General features: G+C 36.1%; 1 protein-coding gene across 5 annotated transcripts in view; it reads left to right on the forward strand.

Annotated features, from left to right (window-relative positions):
* Positions 1-20,663, forward strand: part of SNX29 (sorting nexin 29) — a 159,678-nt gene that overhangs the window by 133,264 nt on the left and 5,751 nt on the right. The window contains exon 21 of one of the 5 annotated variants that reach the window (XM_064520357.1): positions 20,285-20,321. The exons of the other annotated variants lie outside the window; for them this stretch is intronic. Coding sequence (XP_064376427.1) covers positions 20,285-20,303 — 19 coding nt within the window. The 3' untranslated portion in view covers positions 20,304-20,321. The remainder of the gene's footprint in view (positions 1-20,284; positions 20,322-20,663) is intronic. 5 annotated transcript variants of the gene reach the window in all.

Raw genomic sequence — 20,663 nt, forward strand, 5'->3', positions numbered from 1 at the left:
TTCAAATGCCTGTTTGATAGTATTGGTCAAGCATGTGATTGGGTCACCGTGAGGGAGCAGAGAGTCCTGTTAGGAGAACCTCTGTCACTGCTGCACTGATATCCATGGGGCTGCTCCCATTTAAACCAGTTATTTTGTTTCTTGCAGTTCGTTTGTCCTTAGTTGTAAAACTATCTATGTATCTATCTAAAAATGTCAATCTTTATGTATAAAATCTTAATCATATCTACTTTGAATATTTAAAAGTTCTGGGATGATGTAGGAAGTGTATTGAAATGATTGACATGTCTTGGTTGCTTAAAATGGAATGTTGTTTGATTCCTATTAGTAGACTCCAAAAAATAGATTTCACCAAAGGATTATATATATATATACTTACAGCATAATGGTTAAATTTCTTTCCTGATTCAGAGCCCCATAATATTAGCTAAAAACAAACCTCTGCATGATAATCTTCTAGAATGGTTTTGAGGATTAGTGTCTAAAGACCTCTGTATATGTCTGAGACATACTCTTTTCAAGAAAACATGTTGCCCGTTGTATTCTTGCCTGAACTGATCATCAAAAAGCAGGAAAACTTCATAAGTGTCTTTTCCTCCCCCTTCCCTTCTTTCCTGTTCCTCAAAAGAGAAGGAATAAAAAATAGAAGTTTCTAACTTCCATTGCGCAATCTTGGATTTAATGGCCTGGTGAATATATTGTTCTCAAACACTAGTTTTTGAAACACAAGTTTTAAAAACAATGATTAATTATATGTTATGTAAGTGTCCTTTGCATAGCAACTTGTTACTGACGTTGTCTTTTGTTATCACACTAGTGTATTTCTTTAAAAAAAAAAAAAAAAAGACAAGATGCGCCTGTGAAGTTGTGAATTTACCCTTTCATGGACCTGCTTGGCTACGGGTGTAAACGTTCATCATAACCTGTGACACTGGGTGGAGGGAGGTCTGGCTCTGAATACTTTCAACCTCTACATTTTTAGTGAGATAATCATGTTTTTCCTGCTGAGAAGTAAGGTTAATGGTTCTTGTGAAGTAGTTCATGGGCCTTTCTTGTCTTAGTGGTCTCTTATAATAGAGAAGGGATTTTACTTTCAATATCGCAAAGCTTACACAATACAAATAAAGTATTTACATATGAAAAGAAGGATAAGAAAAGCAACTTGCAATGCATTTTGAATTTCTTTAGGCAGTATATTACAGACTAAAGCTCTAGTTACAATTGTATTAGGCAAGGATAGTGATGTATTGATTGAACTACTTAAAAACAAGGAATAAATCTGTTGGTGTTGTAGGAATAGAAAAGCAATGTGAAAGAAAAAGCAATCAAAACTAGTACATTTTAGCCTGCAAAACTGAAAAAACTCCCCTCTGACCACAGATTAAAAATGTAATACAAAAATACAGTTTTAGAAAATACATGAAAAGGGTATTCAGTCAGAAGGGAAAATTTTCACTGAGGAAATAAAACTAGGTGCCGTACTTGTGTAAAAGACCTCGAAAAGTCTGCCTGTTCCGGGATCCAAGCAGCTGTAATCCTGTCCTCAGTAGCCCCCAGAGTGCCTGCGTCGGCCCTCGGCGCCGCGCGCTTGCTCTGGAAGCTTTCCTGCTTTCTCGCTCGTGACAGCTGAAGCAGAAGGTCACAGCCACAAAATCCCCAAGGCCAATGTTGTCCCTCGGGGCTTTAGCTTGACTAGCAACCAAAAGCTCCCTCACATTTGTGGTTAGAAAAGCACGTCACAGCCACATCGTTAGATACTTCAAATGTGTTATGCTACCCGCACCCGCGCTTGGCGTAAACCTAATCCGTGTGCTTTGGAGACTACGGCAACTGTTACTGTACTTTGAAGCGCTGCATGTATTGAGCAGTTGTACACAGTAATCAGGGCTGTTATTGGTTAACAAAATAATGTGGGGAATTTTAGATAAAAATAATTTATCTTTGGGACTTGACTTTTTTTTAAGTGCAGTTTCATTTTAAATGCATGCCAGTTTCAGTAAGTGAAAATTTTTAAACTTGCTATTCTTTCCAGAATTAAATAATGGCAAAAGCAGCATAATAAAATGGATTTAATAGATTGTGCTCAATCTAGAGTAGAAATGGAATTGAAAATATAAACAGCTTTTCAATGGAATTTCGTTCTGTGTTTTATCCTAACTGCAAAAAGGAAAATATAGACGTTTTCTGATAATTCATATTGTAAAAGTGTAGCTTCAGATGAATAAACAGATATCCTTTAATACTCCTGACTGTGTTTATAAGCTCATGAGAGTTTCTGAAGTAGAGAGGAAAAAAGGAATAACATAATTAGTTTACAATGAAAGTTGTCACTCTAAAATGAGTGACACCCTAAAACAGTGTATGTAACTGCAGAATATGGCTAATCCCTAGCTAAGTCAATAGCTATTTCTAATTATAAATACAAAAAAAACCCTCCATCTATTTTATCCATATATAATTTATAAACAATAGAGCCAATGTTCTTCAAAGCTGTTTATGCCTGTTTTAAATCTGGAACAAACTTTAGCATTCTAGCTACAGAAAGTGAAATACTGGAAATGATTGTGTAGTTAAGAATACAGTGCTTCAAAGTGCTGTCCCGATTTTTGATAGCATGAAAGCATTTTACTATGAAATAAGGTGTCAAATAATCAGTTGAACTTTTTTTGCTTTTCAGCAACATTGACAGCCATCTTGAAACCTTTTCTGTGGAAAGTGGCGTAATTTTTCTAGATGAATAAAAAAAAAATGAAAGTTCTTTTGTCAGGCTAGCCATAGGACAGCTTCCCTGCCTTTCAGTGATAGAATTAGAGAAATTCTGGAGAAACGCACTAAAAATGCCTTAAACTGATAGTTTTCACAAAATATATCAATTTTGTGAAAGTGTAACAGTAGAATAAAGACATATCTAAGACTCAGGAGGATTTTATCCCAAAGCTAAGGGAGTCCAGTTACCCTGGGACTGGGTTCTGTGTGGCTGAAAACCTGAGCTAGAGTCTTAACAGGGAGTTGAGGTCGCTATTGTGGTAGAGAAAGCTTTCCTAGAGTGAACTGAGTGCAAACTGAGACATAAAATAAGCAGGTGAATTGATTTGAAAGAGCTAAGTTGATGTGTAGGTTGTTAATGCAGGAGTGAATTGGTTGAGGTGGGGAGCTGTAGGAATGACTGACTTCTGGGTTGAGAGGTTTGACTCAACTAGGAAGTAGTATTGACTGAGAGGGCCAAAGTGTTTTGAGAGGAGAATTAGGCACAGAGAGAAGAAAAATCCTGGGAGAGTATTGGGCAATAGAGTGCATTGTGGCTGTTGGAAATGTCAAATGATGAAGTAAAACTAGAGAAGGTGGCGGGCGTAAGAGAATGAAAGAGTAGAGTAAGAACAGAAGGATGCTATAGAGAGAAGCAATAGAGGAAGGAGACTCAGTGAGGCAGATTGGAGTGAAGTAAGAGAACGTATATGAATGATGAAAAAGGAAGGTAGTGGAGAGAATGCAAAGAAGGACATATGGAGAGACTCCATCATAAGGAATTTGTTTTCCATTATTCAATTTTGTGCACCCGGGAAAGAGGCCAGTTCATTAGAAGTGATTGGGATTTGCTTTCAGTTATTGAAATGGCAATGGTAGCTGAAATAGGAGCAAAAGAAGAGATTCACCACAGACACAAAACTTGTACTTAAACATTATGTAGAAGGTATTTTATCTTACTTTACAGAATGGGCCTTGAAAATGTGTATATTCGTAATTCTAGTATTTTGAAAGATTCTAACTGGGTGTAAAGATTCAGTTCCCCCTAGGGTCTTAGTATAAGGATGTCTGGTGTAATAAGTATTCTGTATTCAGGTATGAGCCTGTGTATAAAGCAAACTAAATAACTGGCAGTAAAAGATAGGACTTTGAAAGTCTGGCCAGTCTGGTCGTTATTGAGTGGACCCATTCTCTGGGTACTGGAACAAACTGGGACAACTTTTTCCTTCTTTCTTTAATCCTCAACGATACAAGCATCAATTTTCTCCTTCTAGTACTCTGAATATATTTTTGAGAAATGCCTTTTTTCTTGAAATAGCAAATAATTTTGCTTGAACTGAGAAATGACATATTTTTAAGTTGATATTTTTATGAGGATGCTCCTTGTCTTTGCAGGACATGGTCCTTGTTACAGCCAAGCTAAACGATATTCACCAACTGCTGCTAACATGGATTAAGTCATATTTAACTTTCATATCTCTAGTTTTAACCCTTTTTCACTGATGTTAAGCATATCTTGAATATGCAAGCTGAGCTGAGAATTAATGAGATTATAGCATCACCAAGAACGGGTGACTAAAAGCTAAGCTGATGAAGTAATTTTATTCAGACTATTTGAAGTTCCTTTTATTTAATATCTGTCTGCCTCCAGTGAATAAGATATTTTTGTATTTAATTAAGAATTAAGATTTCTAAAATGTTGCCATGCATATTTTAGGGTTCTGATGAATCTTTCAGCATAATTCAGGATATTTAGATGTAAAATTCCACTTATTTTTTTATTTGTTCTCTTCCTTTTTAAGTAATAGAAACTTAAAGAAAAATGCACAAGCAATGTCTTATAGCTGGAGTTGAATATTTGTGTCTTTTTTCTAAAGCAGCAGAACATGATTCAAGCTATTTGTAAATGTTTTACATTAGTCTAAATAGGCATACTTTTTTTTTTTTTTGTTACCTTTGGTAAGTATATCATCTGTGTACTTTTCAGTCAAGTTTTGCTCATATAAGCATTTGGTAGATTCTAGATTTATTTATATCTTGATTGTTTTTCCCATATGGCATCAGATACATGTTACTCATCCTGGAATCTTAGTTTCCCCCTTTTTAGAATCTGTGTCTATATTTCCGCTTCCTCAGTGTGAAACTTCTCTCTTGCTCTGTTCTAAAATACTGCTGTCTCTGTTTATCAGCATATTGTGTGTATATATAAGCTTTTTAAAAATGTACCCATGTGTGACACACATGCATTCTCACTAAATAAAAATCTAGCTAACAATCTTAATATGATTTTAAAATACAGATGCTTGTGACATCTTCTCTATCAGGCTATTATGCTTGTTCTGTAACCCCAAGGTATTAACACTATGGAAAAATATAGGGACTAGAACTCATTTACCTATGTAATTTAAACAGTAACCCTTCCAGATGCAGTATTATGGGTGATTCTGACTGTATTTGTATCTCTGTTGATCCATCCCAGCACTTTGTTAGTCTTTTATCTGTGACACTCTGTGCACATCATGTATATCAGCCAGGCTTGCCCACAGCCTCGAAGTCTGCCTAGAGCTCAATTTACGAGTCTGTCTTCCTTAAATTAAGTCTCACGGAGAGCTTAAGATAGGTGTGTTCTAAGTTCAGCTGGCTCAGCATTGGGTGAATATGCTATTTGTATCGTGTCTGTCTTCAGATGGAACGCCGGAGTGTTAAGTCATGTGTAAAACAAATGCATGTTTCATTTGTCATATAGTATTATAATCAAGAGTTGCAAAGTACTAACATGAAAAGAGTAAAATACAAAACAATATAGACAAGACTGTCTTCCATTAACTTGCTACCCAACTTCTGATTACTAGTGGTTGGGAAATAATGACAGTTGAAGTTTTTACCTTCAAAAAGGTTTGAAATCTGTACAGGATTGATTTAACAAAAATACTTAAATCGCAACATATTCCTGCTTGAATAACTAGGAAACTTTAGTCTGCTCTCTTTCTCTCCACCTTCCCCTCTAATAGTAATGATCAAAGTTCTAGGTTTTCTTTGAGTTCATTGACAAGTATACATCATTTCTGAAGGAAGTTAAGTCTAATACTCTTGGCCAAAGCTTGCACATGCTTTGTGATTGTCTAATCATTTCTTTTTACAATGTAAAACACTTTCTAGCCTGATTAAATCACTAAGATTCTTAAAAATTTGCTTCAGTAATTATGTAATTTAATTAAAAAGGATTTTATCTTCCATGTGTTTTCCTAATTTCTCTAGTAAATGAGGCTGAACACGTCTGTGATAGTTTGACACTGTATTTCATAGCTAGCCTCTCCATCCACAATAATTTGCCTCATTATTCTACTGAAGCTTACTTACGCAGTAGAGGGGAGAGCAGGAGGAATTTGCAACTGAAAAGCCAATAGGTGGGAATGTGCTAAAATGTTGGGAGTGTAAGCAAGTGCAGACACATAAATGTGCTTGCTGTCCCTACTGTATGAAGGTGTCTACCCCTCAACACATTGGAGTTCTAGCATTTTAAACTACCACAGCTATATCTTTCTATAGCTTGCCAATCAAAGTCCTAAATATTAATATAACGTTTTAAAATGGATACTGAATTTTCAATAAAAAAGTTCCACAAACGCATAGAATATTATGTTATAGCCTAATATATATTTTTATTTAGCATCCAAGCCATCAAAGATCAGCAGACTGGACAAAAAAATCAAAGCAAAGATTTGTACATGATATAAAATAATTGATGATGATTTTTTTCTCTTTTTTTTCCCCTTTAATCCCAATTTTAAAACTGCGCAGGAAGCTAGAATATTCTAAATAGTGACAGTTACTAGGAAAAAAACGTGCATAGTAGTAAAAGTGGATGATAAGTGCGATTTATTGCATGGTTGTTCAGGACTGTTTCAGGTACATCACTGGTTCTTATGTCACATGCATGCACCCCACAGGTATCTCTGACCTCTCTGGATGAAGTTCTGTTCACAAAATTTGCTCCTCCTGAGTCAAATTGCTGCTCACTAAGTTACATTACCTCCTGGCTAGTAGCATCTGATACTGGACTTTGATATTTGTAAACCTAAAGCATTACTATGCACTTAATTACTCTTGTTCACCAGTGCACTAATATTGCTGAAGAATACGTCTTAAACAAGATCTCTGTTGCCCAAATCTACATAAACTCTTTGTAATGAAATTGTGCCTTTCAAAGAGTTCCCTTACTAAATCTTGTAAAATAGTTTGTAGTATTTTTTTCTACAGCTGGACTTAAACTAGCTGATCTATAATTGCTTGTTAAATTTCTCTTTATGGAGATTATTTTAAGAAAATTGCCAGGTTTAGATATTCACAGTCAAATATCAGCATATGTAGCTGAAGATTGCATAACAGCTGGTTCAAGAAGCTTATTTTGGAGAACTCATAGGTAGAAGAAGGGAACCATCTGCAGGTCTCTTACAGAAAATAAGTGTACCACCGTAAGTGTTTTGGAAAGTATTCATCTAAACATGTTTTGTAAGAAGCCATCTGGTCAGTTTGATCAATCTATGTGCAAGTGCAGATGGATATGATATCTCTGGGATCCATAACCCTTACTTACCATTCTTGATCTTCAAAACAGTGCTTTGTGGAGACCTTGTTTGATGATATGTTATTCCCTTGTGTACAGTAGCAGCTAGAGTGCTCCAAAATCTGGTCTCTCTTTCTTGGAAAGGCAGAGTACTGAAAAAGCCCACAAAAATTTAAGGAAGAGAAATTTTCCAAGTTACATTCTCAGTACAGCTGAAAGCAGATTTAAGGTAGGTAGTGTGGCATGAGGGCTTTGAGTACATGGGAGTGCATAGTTTCTTTATTGACAAGTTCCCATATCCTAAGCCCTGAAATAATAATCAAAACACTTTTAGTGATTTTTTAATGAGAATTTGAAGTGTGCAACGGAAGAGATAAGTATTTATTTAAATATATGTTCATAGAGTGAATAGAAATTGATTAATGGTACTGAAAAAAATTAAATAATTTTTTGTTGCTAATAATATATTTGGAAATTGCACATCATGCAACAGTGGCACTTCAGGAGGTTTTTGAAGTCATGCTGTTCTAACAAAGGGTGAGATTATTTCTACTACTTACTTTCTTTGATGTATTATAAGGAACTGAAGGATTTCTGACTGACTGTTACCAGTCTGCATGGCAAAACATGTCACTTAAAATCACAATAGTGTGGCCTGGGTGATGAGACCTGGACAAGGCTCAGTCTGGAGAACCGTGATAAGTTCAAATCTCTGCTCTGAAAAATATACATATTTCCTACATTCATGATGTATAGACCTATAGACTCACGAGCTGATAAATGTGGTTTATAACAGATAACTCCAGGGAGAAGCAACTGCTCTGGCATAAGTTCAGAGTGTGTGTTTGGAAAAATCCTTTATCTTGCCACTCTTGGCTTGAATTCTGCTGAAGAGAAGCTTGACATTTGCCAGCAACACAGACTGTCCAGTAATTCACTTTTATTCCAAGACTTCCTAAGACGTGGAAGAAATCACAGAGCAGTAAGTGTGTAATTGATTGTACAAAGGCAGCACTCTTCTTCACTGAGATAGTGAAGTTTAATGGATTTATTGTTTGAGAACCGGGAGCTGGGTAACATGACTTAACAAAGTAGCAGTGTCTCCTTCGAATCAGGGCAATAGAACTGTGTTCTTTCTTCAGTTCCCAAACACCCGTTATTTTATCACAGAATTGTGCCTTTTGGAAATTCTGTGGAATTGAGAACAGTATTTTTTCAAAATATCTGATGCTGCAAAACAATGACAATTTCTTGCAAGTTATTGCTTGCTTACGTTTCCTACTGATGGGAGTCACCGTGGGGTGGCAGGCCTCCGGCAAGCCCTGCTTGTGTTCTGCAGCCTGTAGATCAGGTCTTTGTGCAGAAGTAATTGCTCTAGATTAAGGAAAGGCCCCTTTTTATATTTGTTAGTTCTCTGTAGCATTTACAAACATTTTTGGCATAGTGTATTTATGTAATCCATTCTCAGAAATACTGCAAACTATTTTGTCAAACATGAGTGAGTTTGCTACATATCTCCTGAAATGTCAATGTCTCAGTTCAGTTGCCCTTAAGAAATCTGTTAGCCCCCCCCCCCCAAAAAAAAAGTGTATTAAAAATACATTTGGGATTAATATCCTTTAAATCAGTACATGTGTGTATAAGTATACATAAATATATACATTTTACATAATTGCTAGAATAGTAGATTTTTTAAAATCAGTTTGATAATGAAACAATGTGACTTTTAAAATTTTTTCTTTGCATGCAATTGTTAGATGGAAGTATTTAAAGAAAACAAACTGGTTATTTCACTGGAAATTTTAATCACTTTTCCAAAGTGTTTTCCACTTTGGAAAGTAGTAGTGAAAGAGAATTTACTGAGAGAGATATAAGCTTTGTTCCTTTCTTTTAGCATAGGAAACAGTACAGCATATGCAACCAAATGTGGTTTAGAAAAATCTGTTTATATATCTTACATTGCAGTTTGTCAGTGCTTATTCATACTCCTTTCTGTGCAACACTGACAGTAAGGGATAAATGGATGCATCCATTCAAATACATGAAGCAAATAATCTTTGTGAGGGAGGTATCTTTGTATTTGTTAATGTACTTGGCATTAATCCAGACCCTAACAAGTTTGTTTATGCCTAACTGCACTGTTTTTCAAAAGGAGGTGGGTTATTTCTTTTTATTTCTTTTCCTCATTTGAACTCATGTTGAAAAATATTTTGGCAGTCATCAGTCTCTTACGTGAAAACAGCATGAAATAGCTATAGGCCATCACTGAAATTCAAAATATCATACAGAAGCTTTGTTCCTTGGCTTTGTTAATCTGCCAGCTATAAACAGGGTCCGTTGAATTCTGTTGTATTTCGGATGCTATTTTTGTAGTGTATTTTTAATAGATTTGGCACTTTGGTGGTGGTACCAGAATCCATGAACAGTTAGCTGAAGAATTATTCTAGGATAACTTGATGTAATTATAGGCACTAACCCATTAAAAACAAAATTTAATGCTATGCATGCATGTCTATACTTCCCTGTTACAGCCCTTCACCTCATTAACAAGTGACTAAAGAAAGTGGTTATTGGAAGTTTTTTAGGAATATTCTTTAGAAGTGCTTCAGAGGCCTCCAGAGAAGTGCTCTTAGAGGTACCAACTGCCAGTTCAAGAATGCAAACTGATCTGGCAGTTGAGGTCTATGCAGAAATACTACAGGTAGCATCACCACGCAATTCTAGTTTATCTGCAACACGCAGGGACTGCACAGATACTCTCCCACCACTGTTCCAGCATAGCCCTAGCCCAGGGACAGTGTGACTGGAGTACTTTGCATATTTACAACATCCATCTATGTATAAAGTCAGGCTATTCTTATCTCAGATGATGTAGTCAGAGTAGCTGCAGAGTAGCAAGTCCTTATGCAGATCTGCTTTATAGTGAAACAGGTTTCTTGAGTTTACTCGTGCTAAAATAACCCAGTTTTAGTCAGAAATTACAAGGAGGATTTGTCCTGGGGCCAATACAGGGATGGCTGACACCAGTTTCTCCAAGAGTGGATGAGAGTCATTTATCCTTCAAATCTTCGTATATGAATTGCACAATCCCCGAGTTTGATTACCCTAACAGTACTGTGAACGATTATTTTTAGACTAAGATTTTAAGTGAAACCTAATTGCAGTTAGTATTAAGAGTTTAGTAAAACACATGAAATATGGTAAGACGGAGAACCACTAGTACGTGCATCTGCAGGGATTGCTATTCAGTGCAGAAAGTGTTAGAAATCTGTGCCTCATAAACAGCTTGCATAAAATTGCTTGATTTTGCAAATGCGAAATGAGCCAAAGAGCCTGTTTCTTACTAATCCATGTCTATTTCAACTCTGAAATCTTGTTTCTGAAATTTTATTATAAGCTTTAAGAACTCATAAATTAATTCTTTGTAAGAGATTAAATTAGTGTAAATACAGTTTCTGCATAAGTCATGAATATACAGAACAGCTCTGTATCTCTGACTCCTTCTGGAAGTCTTTCTATAGAATATTTCTACCGATTAAAGGAGATAAATCTCAAAGCACTAGCTAGTGACAATGACCGTGACCAAAGGGAAATAAAATGGGGCTGGTTTGTGTTGTTGGGCAGAGTGAAAATTTTATCATATTTTTACCATTAGTGCTACAGCTGAGTAAAATGCATCTCAATCTTGAAGAGTCCAACAAGCTCCAGTGCCCAGCTTTTTCTAAGCACGGGGCACCTGTACATATAAGGGAAAAAATACTTCACGTCTCTAACTGTAGAGCTGCTGTTATTGCAGTCAAGTGGATGTGTGTCACTTACTCGGGGCATAAATAGGCTTCACGTATCTGCAAAGTGCTTGTCAAGCCAGTGCAGTAATACTGCAAGGAGGAACTGTAGGGGCATGCTATATATGGTACCTTCTAAAACTTTTCTCTTTCTCTACTGCTTGCAAAGCAGAGCTACCTCAACAAAGATAAAATTTTGCATTATCCTGCTGCCTTCTGGTATTATATATGTTGCTGTGTAACACTGACCTTTACATACTGATGCTTCATTGATCCATTTCTAAACTGGGGAAGGTGATACCTCAGCAGCTTTTGCAGTTTCTGCTTAGTTCAGTGTTTGCTCAGAGCCATTAAATGCAGTGCCCTATCTCATGGTGGGCTGGTCTTCCAGACCCCCAAATCTTCATAGGGCTGAAAGCCACAAAGCAGAGGGGCAAGGAGAGGAGGAGCTTCCTGGGGAGCTCACAGGCAAAAGATGGAAGTGGCTTTATAGTGAGCCCATGACTTCCTTATGGTGTGAAACTCAGCTGGGCCGCAGAAGCAGCTACTCTGAGTGTCAGCAGCTGTTTACGGGCTTCCTTACGTAGCTGCAAAATGAGAATACTCAGCAGCCCCCGAGCTGCTGCTGCCCAGTTGCCTTGCAAGCCTGGTGCTGGAGTTGCACTTGACTGGCTGTGACCAGTGCCAGAGTCGCACTTATTAAAGAGTCACCTTTGTCTTAAATTGTTCCCCCCCCCCCCCCAATCAATATCCAGGCAAGGAGAAGCTTTACTGTGATTTTTTTTTTTTTTTTTTTGAATTCTTTGGCAAAGTTGCACCTGCATTAGAGAGGGCCCAAGCTGATATGCTTTTTAAAGGTTCTGAATCTGATGATCCCTGTTACAGAATTGACTCCAAATTTCAGTAGCTCATGGCCAGCAATGTGCTATGCATGTAATACACTGGTGTCAGCAGCAAACTTTGCTTCCTGTTAGCCTCATTTTTAATTTTGTAATACCTTCTATTATATGTGAAAGTCCTGGAGTAGGAACCTCTGCAGAAGATTCACCTTGTTGTTGTTGCAAAGTTTTTTATTTTTTTTTTAATTGCTTGGATCAATACATGTGAGAACCTATTGACCTCTCATTTTTACTCGCTATTCATGCTTAGGATCTCTTTTTCATCCACTTTAGATTAATTTCTTTTTCATCCACTTTAGATTAATTTCTTTTTCATCCACTTTAGATTAATTTATTTATTCCCGGCATTTAGTCTACTTTAGGATTATTTTTTATATTCTTCAGGATCCAAGATACACTTCAAGAAGGTGATAAATCAATAAAACAAAAGCAAACATCTTTTTCGAATTCCCTCAACTCTCGCATACTCAACATTGTTATTAACGCTTCAGTCAGGAAAAAAAAATTGTCAAATGATTGTATTTAAATTTAAATACAATAATGAGGCTTATCTTCCTGACAGGAATGAAGTCTGTCCTTTTAAGACAGAAGGACTCTTATCACACTCCCACTCTATGAGGATGAAAAAATTTAACCTTTACTACAGTACGATTATAAAATATAAACTTTTGTTTTTGTTTCCTGGCTTTGGGTGATTAGCATTTAAGTCCTTAAGGTGGAAGAATCACTCAGGTTTGTATTCTGTACAGCATAGCAGCAAAGGATGATAGCTTTGAAAAAACCCAAAGATGCAGGTGTGCCTTCACTGGTTCAAGATTAAGAAAGGTTGGCAAGGAAGTAAACTGCAGCAGTACGGAATTTTCAACCTGCACCATACTTCTCTGAGAGAAGTATATGATACTTCCTTTGTCCTTCCCAGAATTATCAGATGAGTGATAATTTTTTAAAAAAGCCTATGTTTATAATTGCCATTTTCTTTTTACAGAGAAAATAATTGGATTCTGACTAAACAGAAAATCTGATTTTGGTTGCTGATTACTATGGTCTTCTCTTTGCTGACAGGCCTGATGTTTGTACAGTTTCTGTCTAATCCATCAGAAATCTTACATCCCAAGTTGGCTGCTTTAGTTATCTACTGGGCGATGTCATACCTTCTTTGATTAGCTTCCTTTTCTCTGTTGGATTAAATGTAAACATAAACAGTCCTTGTCTTCATTACCCAGAATAAAGTCAGCATTTCCCTTGTTATTCTCTCCACAGTACTCAATTTTGTACTTTATTTACATATTTTCTCCTCTTGATTACTTTTGTTTATATGGAGGGTACACATTCAATTCCACAATGCTTCTCTCTTCCTTCAGCAGGTTGACTATTTCTATGTGCTGAGCAATTCAGTTTTTGAAATTCTTTAGCTCAGAGAAACTACATATAATAGGCTAAAATTAAGAACAATAGGAAAGAGCTCCCAAAAGTTGAGGTGAAGCCATTCTGTATTTCTGAGATTTTAGGCCATGGACCAGCTTGATCACTATTAATATCAAGCTGATGGTCGGATTGCACTAAGTTGCCTTTAGGAATCAAAAACAAAGCAAAACAAAAAAACCAAGCAAACCCAGGAAGAATGTTTGCTATAAAGCACTCTTTGTTTCGTTTTTATTATTAACATATCTTCCAGAAAAGACTTATGATTCTGTAGAATTTTTGGAGCAGATTTTCTCTTTCTTAATTTTTCATGTTCATAGTTATTGTTAACGTGACATCTATTCAAACCTGGATCTGTGCCTGAGAACGGTCATGTCAGCTGTGTTCTGCCTTGTTGCATATGTTAATGTCATGCTGTAATCTTCATGAGAAATGTTGAGAAAAGCAGCTGATACATCTTAACTTGATGGAGCAATTAAAACTCAAGCACTTTCTTGGAAGATCAAAACAACATGTTTTGATCACAACTTTTTTCTTATCATTCCATTTGCTCTTATGATAATTGTATAAGAAGGGTTTTGTTATTAAAAAGAAATAATCATGTTAATTGTTTGTGAAGGGTTTTTTTCTTTTTTGTTTTTTTTGATGAGCAGTTTATTTGCAAATTCAAATCAAAGACAGCTAAGTTGCTTTATTCCCATGAAGACTATTTAAACTGTGCTGAAAATGTAAACACTATTGCTTGTGGGCAGATGGCCTTGCCTGGCTGAACCTGGGGCAAGGAAGAGGCAAGGAGCAGGGAGGGGACAAAGCCTCTGGACAAGGAAGCAGCAGCAGCCCAGCTGCCCCTCGGTCATTACTTCCGTAGCAGAACTAAAGCAACCACAGCCGTTTGCGCCCCTGCTCAGTGAGGAAAAGTAGATAGTGGATTTCCTCCCAGCCCACAAGTCTGCCTGGATTTGCTGAAATTACACAATCAGTTATATGTATAGTTATGTAGCAGGCTTAAAGTGAGAAATAAGTCAGAAATAGGAGCTAAGATTTTAACTGAAATTAGTCTGACCGAGTACATTAGTTCATTAACAAGTGAATGATAGGTGTCAACAGGTAGGAAGAATCCTTCCAAGTTTTCAGATTTTTCTTCTTTGTGATATTAGGACAATTAGGGGAGATGGTAAGTCTCTTTCTCACCACTTGGTGTTGAAAGGTGGCATGACCTCAGTTGTTGTTCTGTGTAAACTGGAGGTGGGAAGCTTGCAATGTTAATACGTAACGCCTTTAACTGGCATCATATATGCCAGTGTCTGAGAACCCACTTTCTGCTGTTACTTCCAATGCCAAACATATTACATTGTTTAAAAGCTAATTTGGAAATTAAAGTTGTCTCCATTCCATGTCATTTTTCCATGCAAACAACATGTGAATTTGGAGGAGGAAGTGCCTGGCTAGTCACTGTGATGCACTGCTGTCTCAGCAAATTGAAATTGCTACTTGTCAAACAAGAATTTTACTCCCTTTATTTTCACATATAAGATGCATTATGAATCCTGATGCATAAGCCTTCTGTTTTTAGTTCCCTCAGTATTTTCAATAAAAATGTATCCTAGATCTGTCTCCGTTTTTCTTAAAGATGATAATTACAGTACTAGCAGGAAAAAACAAACCCAGGTATTCACTGAACACCGTTCTTCTGAAAGCAAATCCTACATTTTGTTAGTATATAAACAGCCTTGGAACATGTTCAGCTTCTGAACCACTCGTTCATTATATTATACCATCACTGAGAAGTGGTAGATTGTAATGCTTACACAAATTCAAGTAGCCCCACATGAAGTAGAGTGTTGGCGATTGCTAGATGTACATGGATAGACTAGCTAAATTTATCATCTTTCAATTAATCATTGAAATACACAAAACATAATCATATCAAATATAAGTAAATGGTGTTTTACGGCAAACTTTTTCTTACATGTATGTTCAATTATTTTTGGCTTTCTAGTTAATTGTGAAGGGACCATAAATGTGAGTACCATACCTATGCATTATGTTCCACAAAAAATTGAAAGTAACTGTTTCTAAATGCAGATGCCAATATGCATTAGAAAGCCACGGACCAGCCTTTAGGTACAAATATTGCTCTGAAGTTAACTGATGAAGGGTCATTCTTGCAGGGTGCTGAGTATTTCTGGAATGAAACAGTACATTCAATCCAAAATTAATCACGGGTATTCTTTATTTTATAAGATATGACTAATGGATGCTAACTGGTTCCTATACAGTAACCCTTGTGTTACGCTAACTTCAGAGTAAAGTCAACATAAGAAAAAAAAAATAGATCATCAGAATTACGTGAAATGTGTTGGCTAACAGAATTATTCAAATATCAGTGCAGATGATGTTTATGAAAAAATGTTGATAGGGAAATTGATTTCCAGCATGAGAACGTTCAAGTTGGGATCATTCATGTTAGAACAAATTTAAGCATGTGTTTGTAATTATTTCACAGCAAGAAGAGCCTGAATACATTTTTATTATGAATGCTGTGTTCTGCTGTGGAGATATGTGTTTTGAAGTAGAAAGAGTTGTGTATTAATTAAGCAGTTGGATAGAATATTAGAATGAATGTTTTTTCATTTTCTGGTCAGTTCAGATCTAGTCTTGATGGGAAGCGATTGTCCAGTTTTTAACCTGCTCTAATAGAGCATCTTCAGGAGTTTTGATGTCTCTCAAATTTTACTGTAGAGGGATTATCTTACCCATATCTTTCCATCTGTTCTGTGAATAGCTAATGATTTAAAAATCTCAACCCAGTCATTCATATTAACAGACAGAGATCACTGTCTCTCAATAATAATTATATATCATTTCTACAAAATTGAGAGTGATGATGGGAATGTGGCTTCAACTATTTTTAAATTCAGCAACTGGAAACAAGGATATTATCCAGATCACTGCAAAGTAGGAGTTACTAGACTGTATAAAGTGATTTGATAAAGTCAGTCTCAGTTAAGTAATGCCACTAAACAGGTATCATAGCTGATTGTAATTAGCAGAGATGATGTTGGGAAATGTTGCATTGACAAGTCAGAATTAGTTCTGACTTGTCATATAAGGATCTTTATCGTATTGACATTGTTTAATATTACCTTTTTGAGGAGGATGTCTATCTGAATCAAGTTTTCCACATTAAATATTGGGATTGTAGCCAGAAATCAGAAGATTATTGTGACAAACAAAAACAAGAAACAGACACCAAAAACTGACAAAAAAAGAAGTAATCAAATTTACTGACCAGCTAATGTCTGTCTTCATGAGCCATTTTTAATGCGAAAAATACTTCATAACAACTTAGGCAAAACTGGAATCAGGAATGTCTCCAGAGATGTACTGAGGTCATATATATGAAAAGCCTGATCCTGAGCTTTGCTATACTCCCAGCATGTGCTTGCTACTTCCATTCTCTAATCTCAGCCGGATTCAAGAGTTCTTCCGGTTACAGTCACGTTACTTTATTTAGTTTTTACAAGAAGCTTCTCTAATTTTACCCTGAAGAGTAGACTGAATGAGATGGGAAATAAATTTCTTTATGTAAATGTTCACAACATTGACTAAGAGAATACTGCAATTCCAAGTATTATCTATGTAAAGAGAGACACATAGAGCATAGTTTACAATTTGATACATGGGGAGCCAATGAATAAGAGGTACGAATAAACTAGAAGCTGATTAAAAAGAACAGTTATTGTAAGCTATTCTCCGTAGATGCACCTTGGGCAGAACCTGACACCAAGACAAAATCAATGAAACTGAATTGGTATCCAAACAAGTGCTGGGCAGATCAATCAGGAATGCTTAAAAGCTAAACAGTGACCCGATGGGAAGAAGGCATTGATTGCCTCAGCAGGATGCTTTCTTCTTCAGACTGAGACAAGGTGAGGGTGTAGAAGAGAAGTCAAGCCTTTAGTATTTCAACATTCTTCTACTGAACAGGTTAACTCCTGTCAAGCATCCTGATTCCTACCAGGCTTAGCCTACAAAAATAAACCCTGTAAAGATTTCAGTGGCTAAGAAGGTCATAGAATGAAAAAATAATGTTGTATTAAAAGTGAACCAGTGTAACTCAGGCAGCTGTAGATTTAAAGAGTAAGTTCTTGCCACAGGGACTTGGGGTAGCTGTTCCAGAATAGCTATTCCCAGGAAACTTGCTGTGCTCCTGGTATAAGAATACCTTTCTTTGGTTTAGATTTACATATTTTAAATTTGTATTTTAATCTAAGTGAACTATCAATTGTAGGTAAACTGTAACTCTCGCCAAAAAGCTGGCTGGAAGACTTTTCACTGAATGAGACAAATGAGAAAGTGGATTTACAAACATTGCTTATAGGTATGCTTATTCCTTTCTTCTCAGTCCCAAACATAGATTGGCAAAAATAGATTCAGAACAAGTCTTCCAGTTTCATCTTTATACGCATTTGCCAGAAATACTGGCAGGACCATTTTAAGGTATTCATACTTCTGCCTAAGAGTCCATCTGACCTGCTCAAGAGTAAATTGGTTTAGAAAGGTGTCTCATTTAATGCCAGCCATTCTAAGTATAGTTTGGCCTCTAAGCCAGACCTAAATCATTAAATCCAGGAGACACAACAGAGGGGAGATTATCTTTTCCTCCTACTTTATTAACATGGGTTTGGGGGTTGTTTGTTTGTTTGTGTTTTGCCCAAATTTAGTAGTAAAACTTTCTGGCTGTTACTTAAAAATCAGTATTTTCACTGTAGAGCAGAAAGCTATAGCTCAAATAGACAAGTGAGCTGGCAGGTTTTCTCATTAGTTTTTGGAGTGAGGGCTAAGGAAAGGAAAGGTGCTTAAGATGTATATTTTTTAGTGTGTGACTTTTTTACTACTCTGAACTTTCCCCATACATCTGTTTCAGTTGAAGTGGATCTGGCCAGCAACAGCTGAATGCAATTTCAGCTATTGGTTCCTTTTTCATGCTGGATGAGAGAATATCTAATTCCTATGTTATAAATTGCTTTCTGTAAATGTATGTTACACAATGATTTTTCTTAAAATTTGGATTGTGATTTTAAAAATTAGACATTTAAGGCAAACTATCTCAAATTTGGTAATCAGAGATCTGTAGTTTTGTAGTAGTGTCATTTAAATCAGCAGAATTACTTAGCTTTTGTCCTTCATTCACACATATTGGTGTTCATGTAACCATCCTAACACCATCTTATTAGCTCAGCCATTTATATCAAAACAGACTCATATTGATCCATATCTCTTCATTTTAGGAGAATTCATTTTGCACATTTTGTACTTCTTTTCTTTAAAGTAATTCCCTCTCCAGAAGGGAAAAGTGACTTCCCATTGGGCTGACACTGATGTCATTTTATGGACATGCCAGCAGGAGGAGCTTGTGTATAAAAATGTACTTTCAATAAAGCAATCCCAAATTATAATAATTGCATATAACACTGTGCTTTCATGGCATAAACATGCAATATAAACTACTGTATATCTGTAAAGTAACTGTCTGTCTGCCTGATCCTGAAGCGCTATAAACAGTGGCTATCATCCTGGTAAATTAACCTATTTTGAGACGAGCCAGATAAGGCAAAAATTTAATTTTTTCCATTATATATCTGATATTTACATGCTCTCATGTTTACATGTTCTGAAAAATATGTATTTAACACAAAAAACCCACTTCTGAAATCCCATCCCATGCTCTATTAGATATGTATATTAGATACATTATAGAATGTAAACATTGCATTTTTGTAGTATTGTAGTATTTTTAGAAATAGCGTAAAAATAATGAATAACAATATTCATGTTACTGAAAGAAATCCATGCTAACGAGCACAGCTGAAATTGGGTTCACAGTGATGATCAGAATTCCCTACAGCAACTTAGATAGTGGTGTTGAGTTTCAAAATAAAAAATCATGGGATCAGAGTTGTTAGGATGGAGGTCTAATGTCTTTGGCTACCAAGAATTAATAACATGTTGTATTAATTTTCACTGTTTTGATTTTATTGACAAGCAAATAAAGAAATAAAGCTCTAATTTGTAAATCTTGTTATTATACAAGTGGAGAATGTGTATCACAGATATTTTATGCATTTTTTTCATGTAAAGACTTCCTACTTACCGAGGAAGATTAAGCATTATACTAGGAGTACAGTGAAATTAGAGGATTTTTCTAAATTAAGATTACTTTGGACTGTTCTTCTAGGAAATTTCAGACCAGTAAAATATGTTGCCATTAAAGATATTTTCTATGAATGTTTAACATCTGAATTGGGCGCACAGTAAATGTGTGCATTCAAGTTGCAAAGCTAATGGCTACCAATGATACAGCTGCCTTATCTTGCAGAAGTACTCTGGTTCCTGAAAGTGAATTTTCCACTTAGACCCAGGACTTGGGAAAGGCCTGTGCTTTGCTCAGATCTCTCCTGTGCAGGTGCTTAAAATGCTCCGGAGTGGAGCCTGAGTGTGCCTGTGCCTTATACAGGGCCGTCTGAGCTCTGAGGAAAGTCACTGCAAGGGAAAGGGAACTACAGAGAGTAAATTAATTGCTTGTTTTAAAATGTATCTGTATTTATTTAATCTGGCAAGAACTGCAGACGAGCATCTCTCATTGACTTGTTAACTCACTCTGAAGACAGGTATTCTAAGTTCCTTTATGTATAAAATAAGATTGACTTTGTATGCTGTGTAATTTTGTTATTGCCTAGCTGAGCTGCAAAATGCAAAATTTAGTTATATTTATTGATCTGTATGTAAGCAGTTTAATTTAAAACCATGTGGAGTCCTCTACAAGAATGGCAAAAGTACAACACTATCCCTTTATACTGTAGTTTCCCGAGGAGTCTATAGCCTCTGAATGTCACCTAGGTAAGCTGGAATTTTCTGTTACTGCTTGTTGTTGAATTTAATGTACTACTTCTCTGAGTCTTTTCAAAAAGGCTCATTCATGTACAACTAGTCTGTTGTGGGTCAGAAGAGACTGAAGAATTCCCAACAGGGATGTATTACTAATGTACTTCATCATGTAATGATACATCCATCCATAATTAGAGGATTGTTAAGTAGAGCATCATCCAAGCTCTTGTCTATTTTGCTTGTACTTTTTATCACTTCAAAATGCTTATCCCACCATTTCTGAACTTCAACCCATAGAGAGACGCTTTTATCTTGTAATTTGCAATCTTCCATAAAGTATTAAAAGTACTACTA

The sequence above is a fragment of the Dromaius novaehollandiae genome, chromosome 14, assembly GCF_036370855.1.
Source record: "Dromaius novaehollandiae isolate bDroNov1 chromosome 14, bDroNov1.hap1, whole genome shotgun sequence".
NCBI lineage: Eukaryota > Metazoa > Chordata > Aves > Casuariiformes > Dromaiidae > Dromaius > Dromaius novaehollandiae.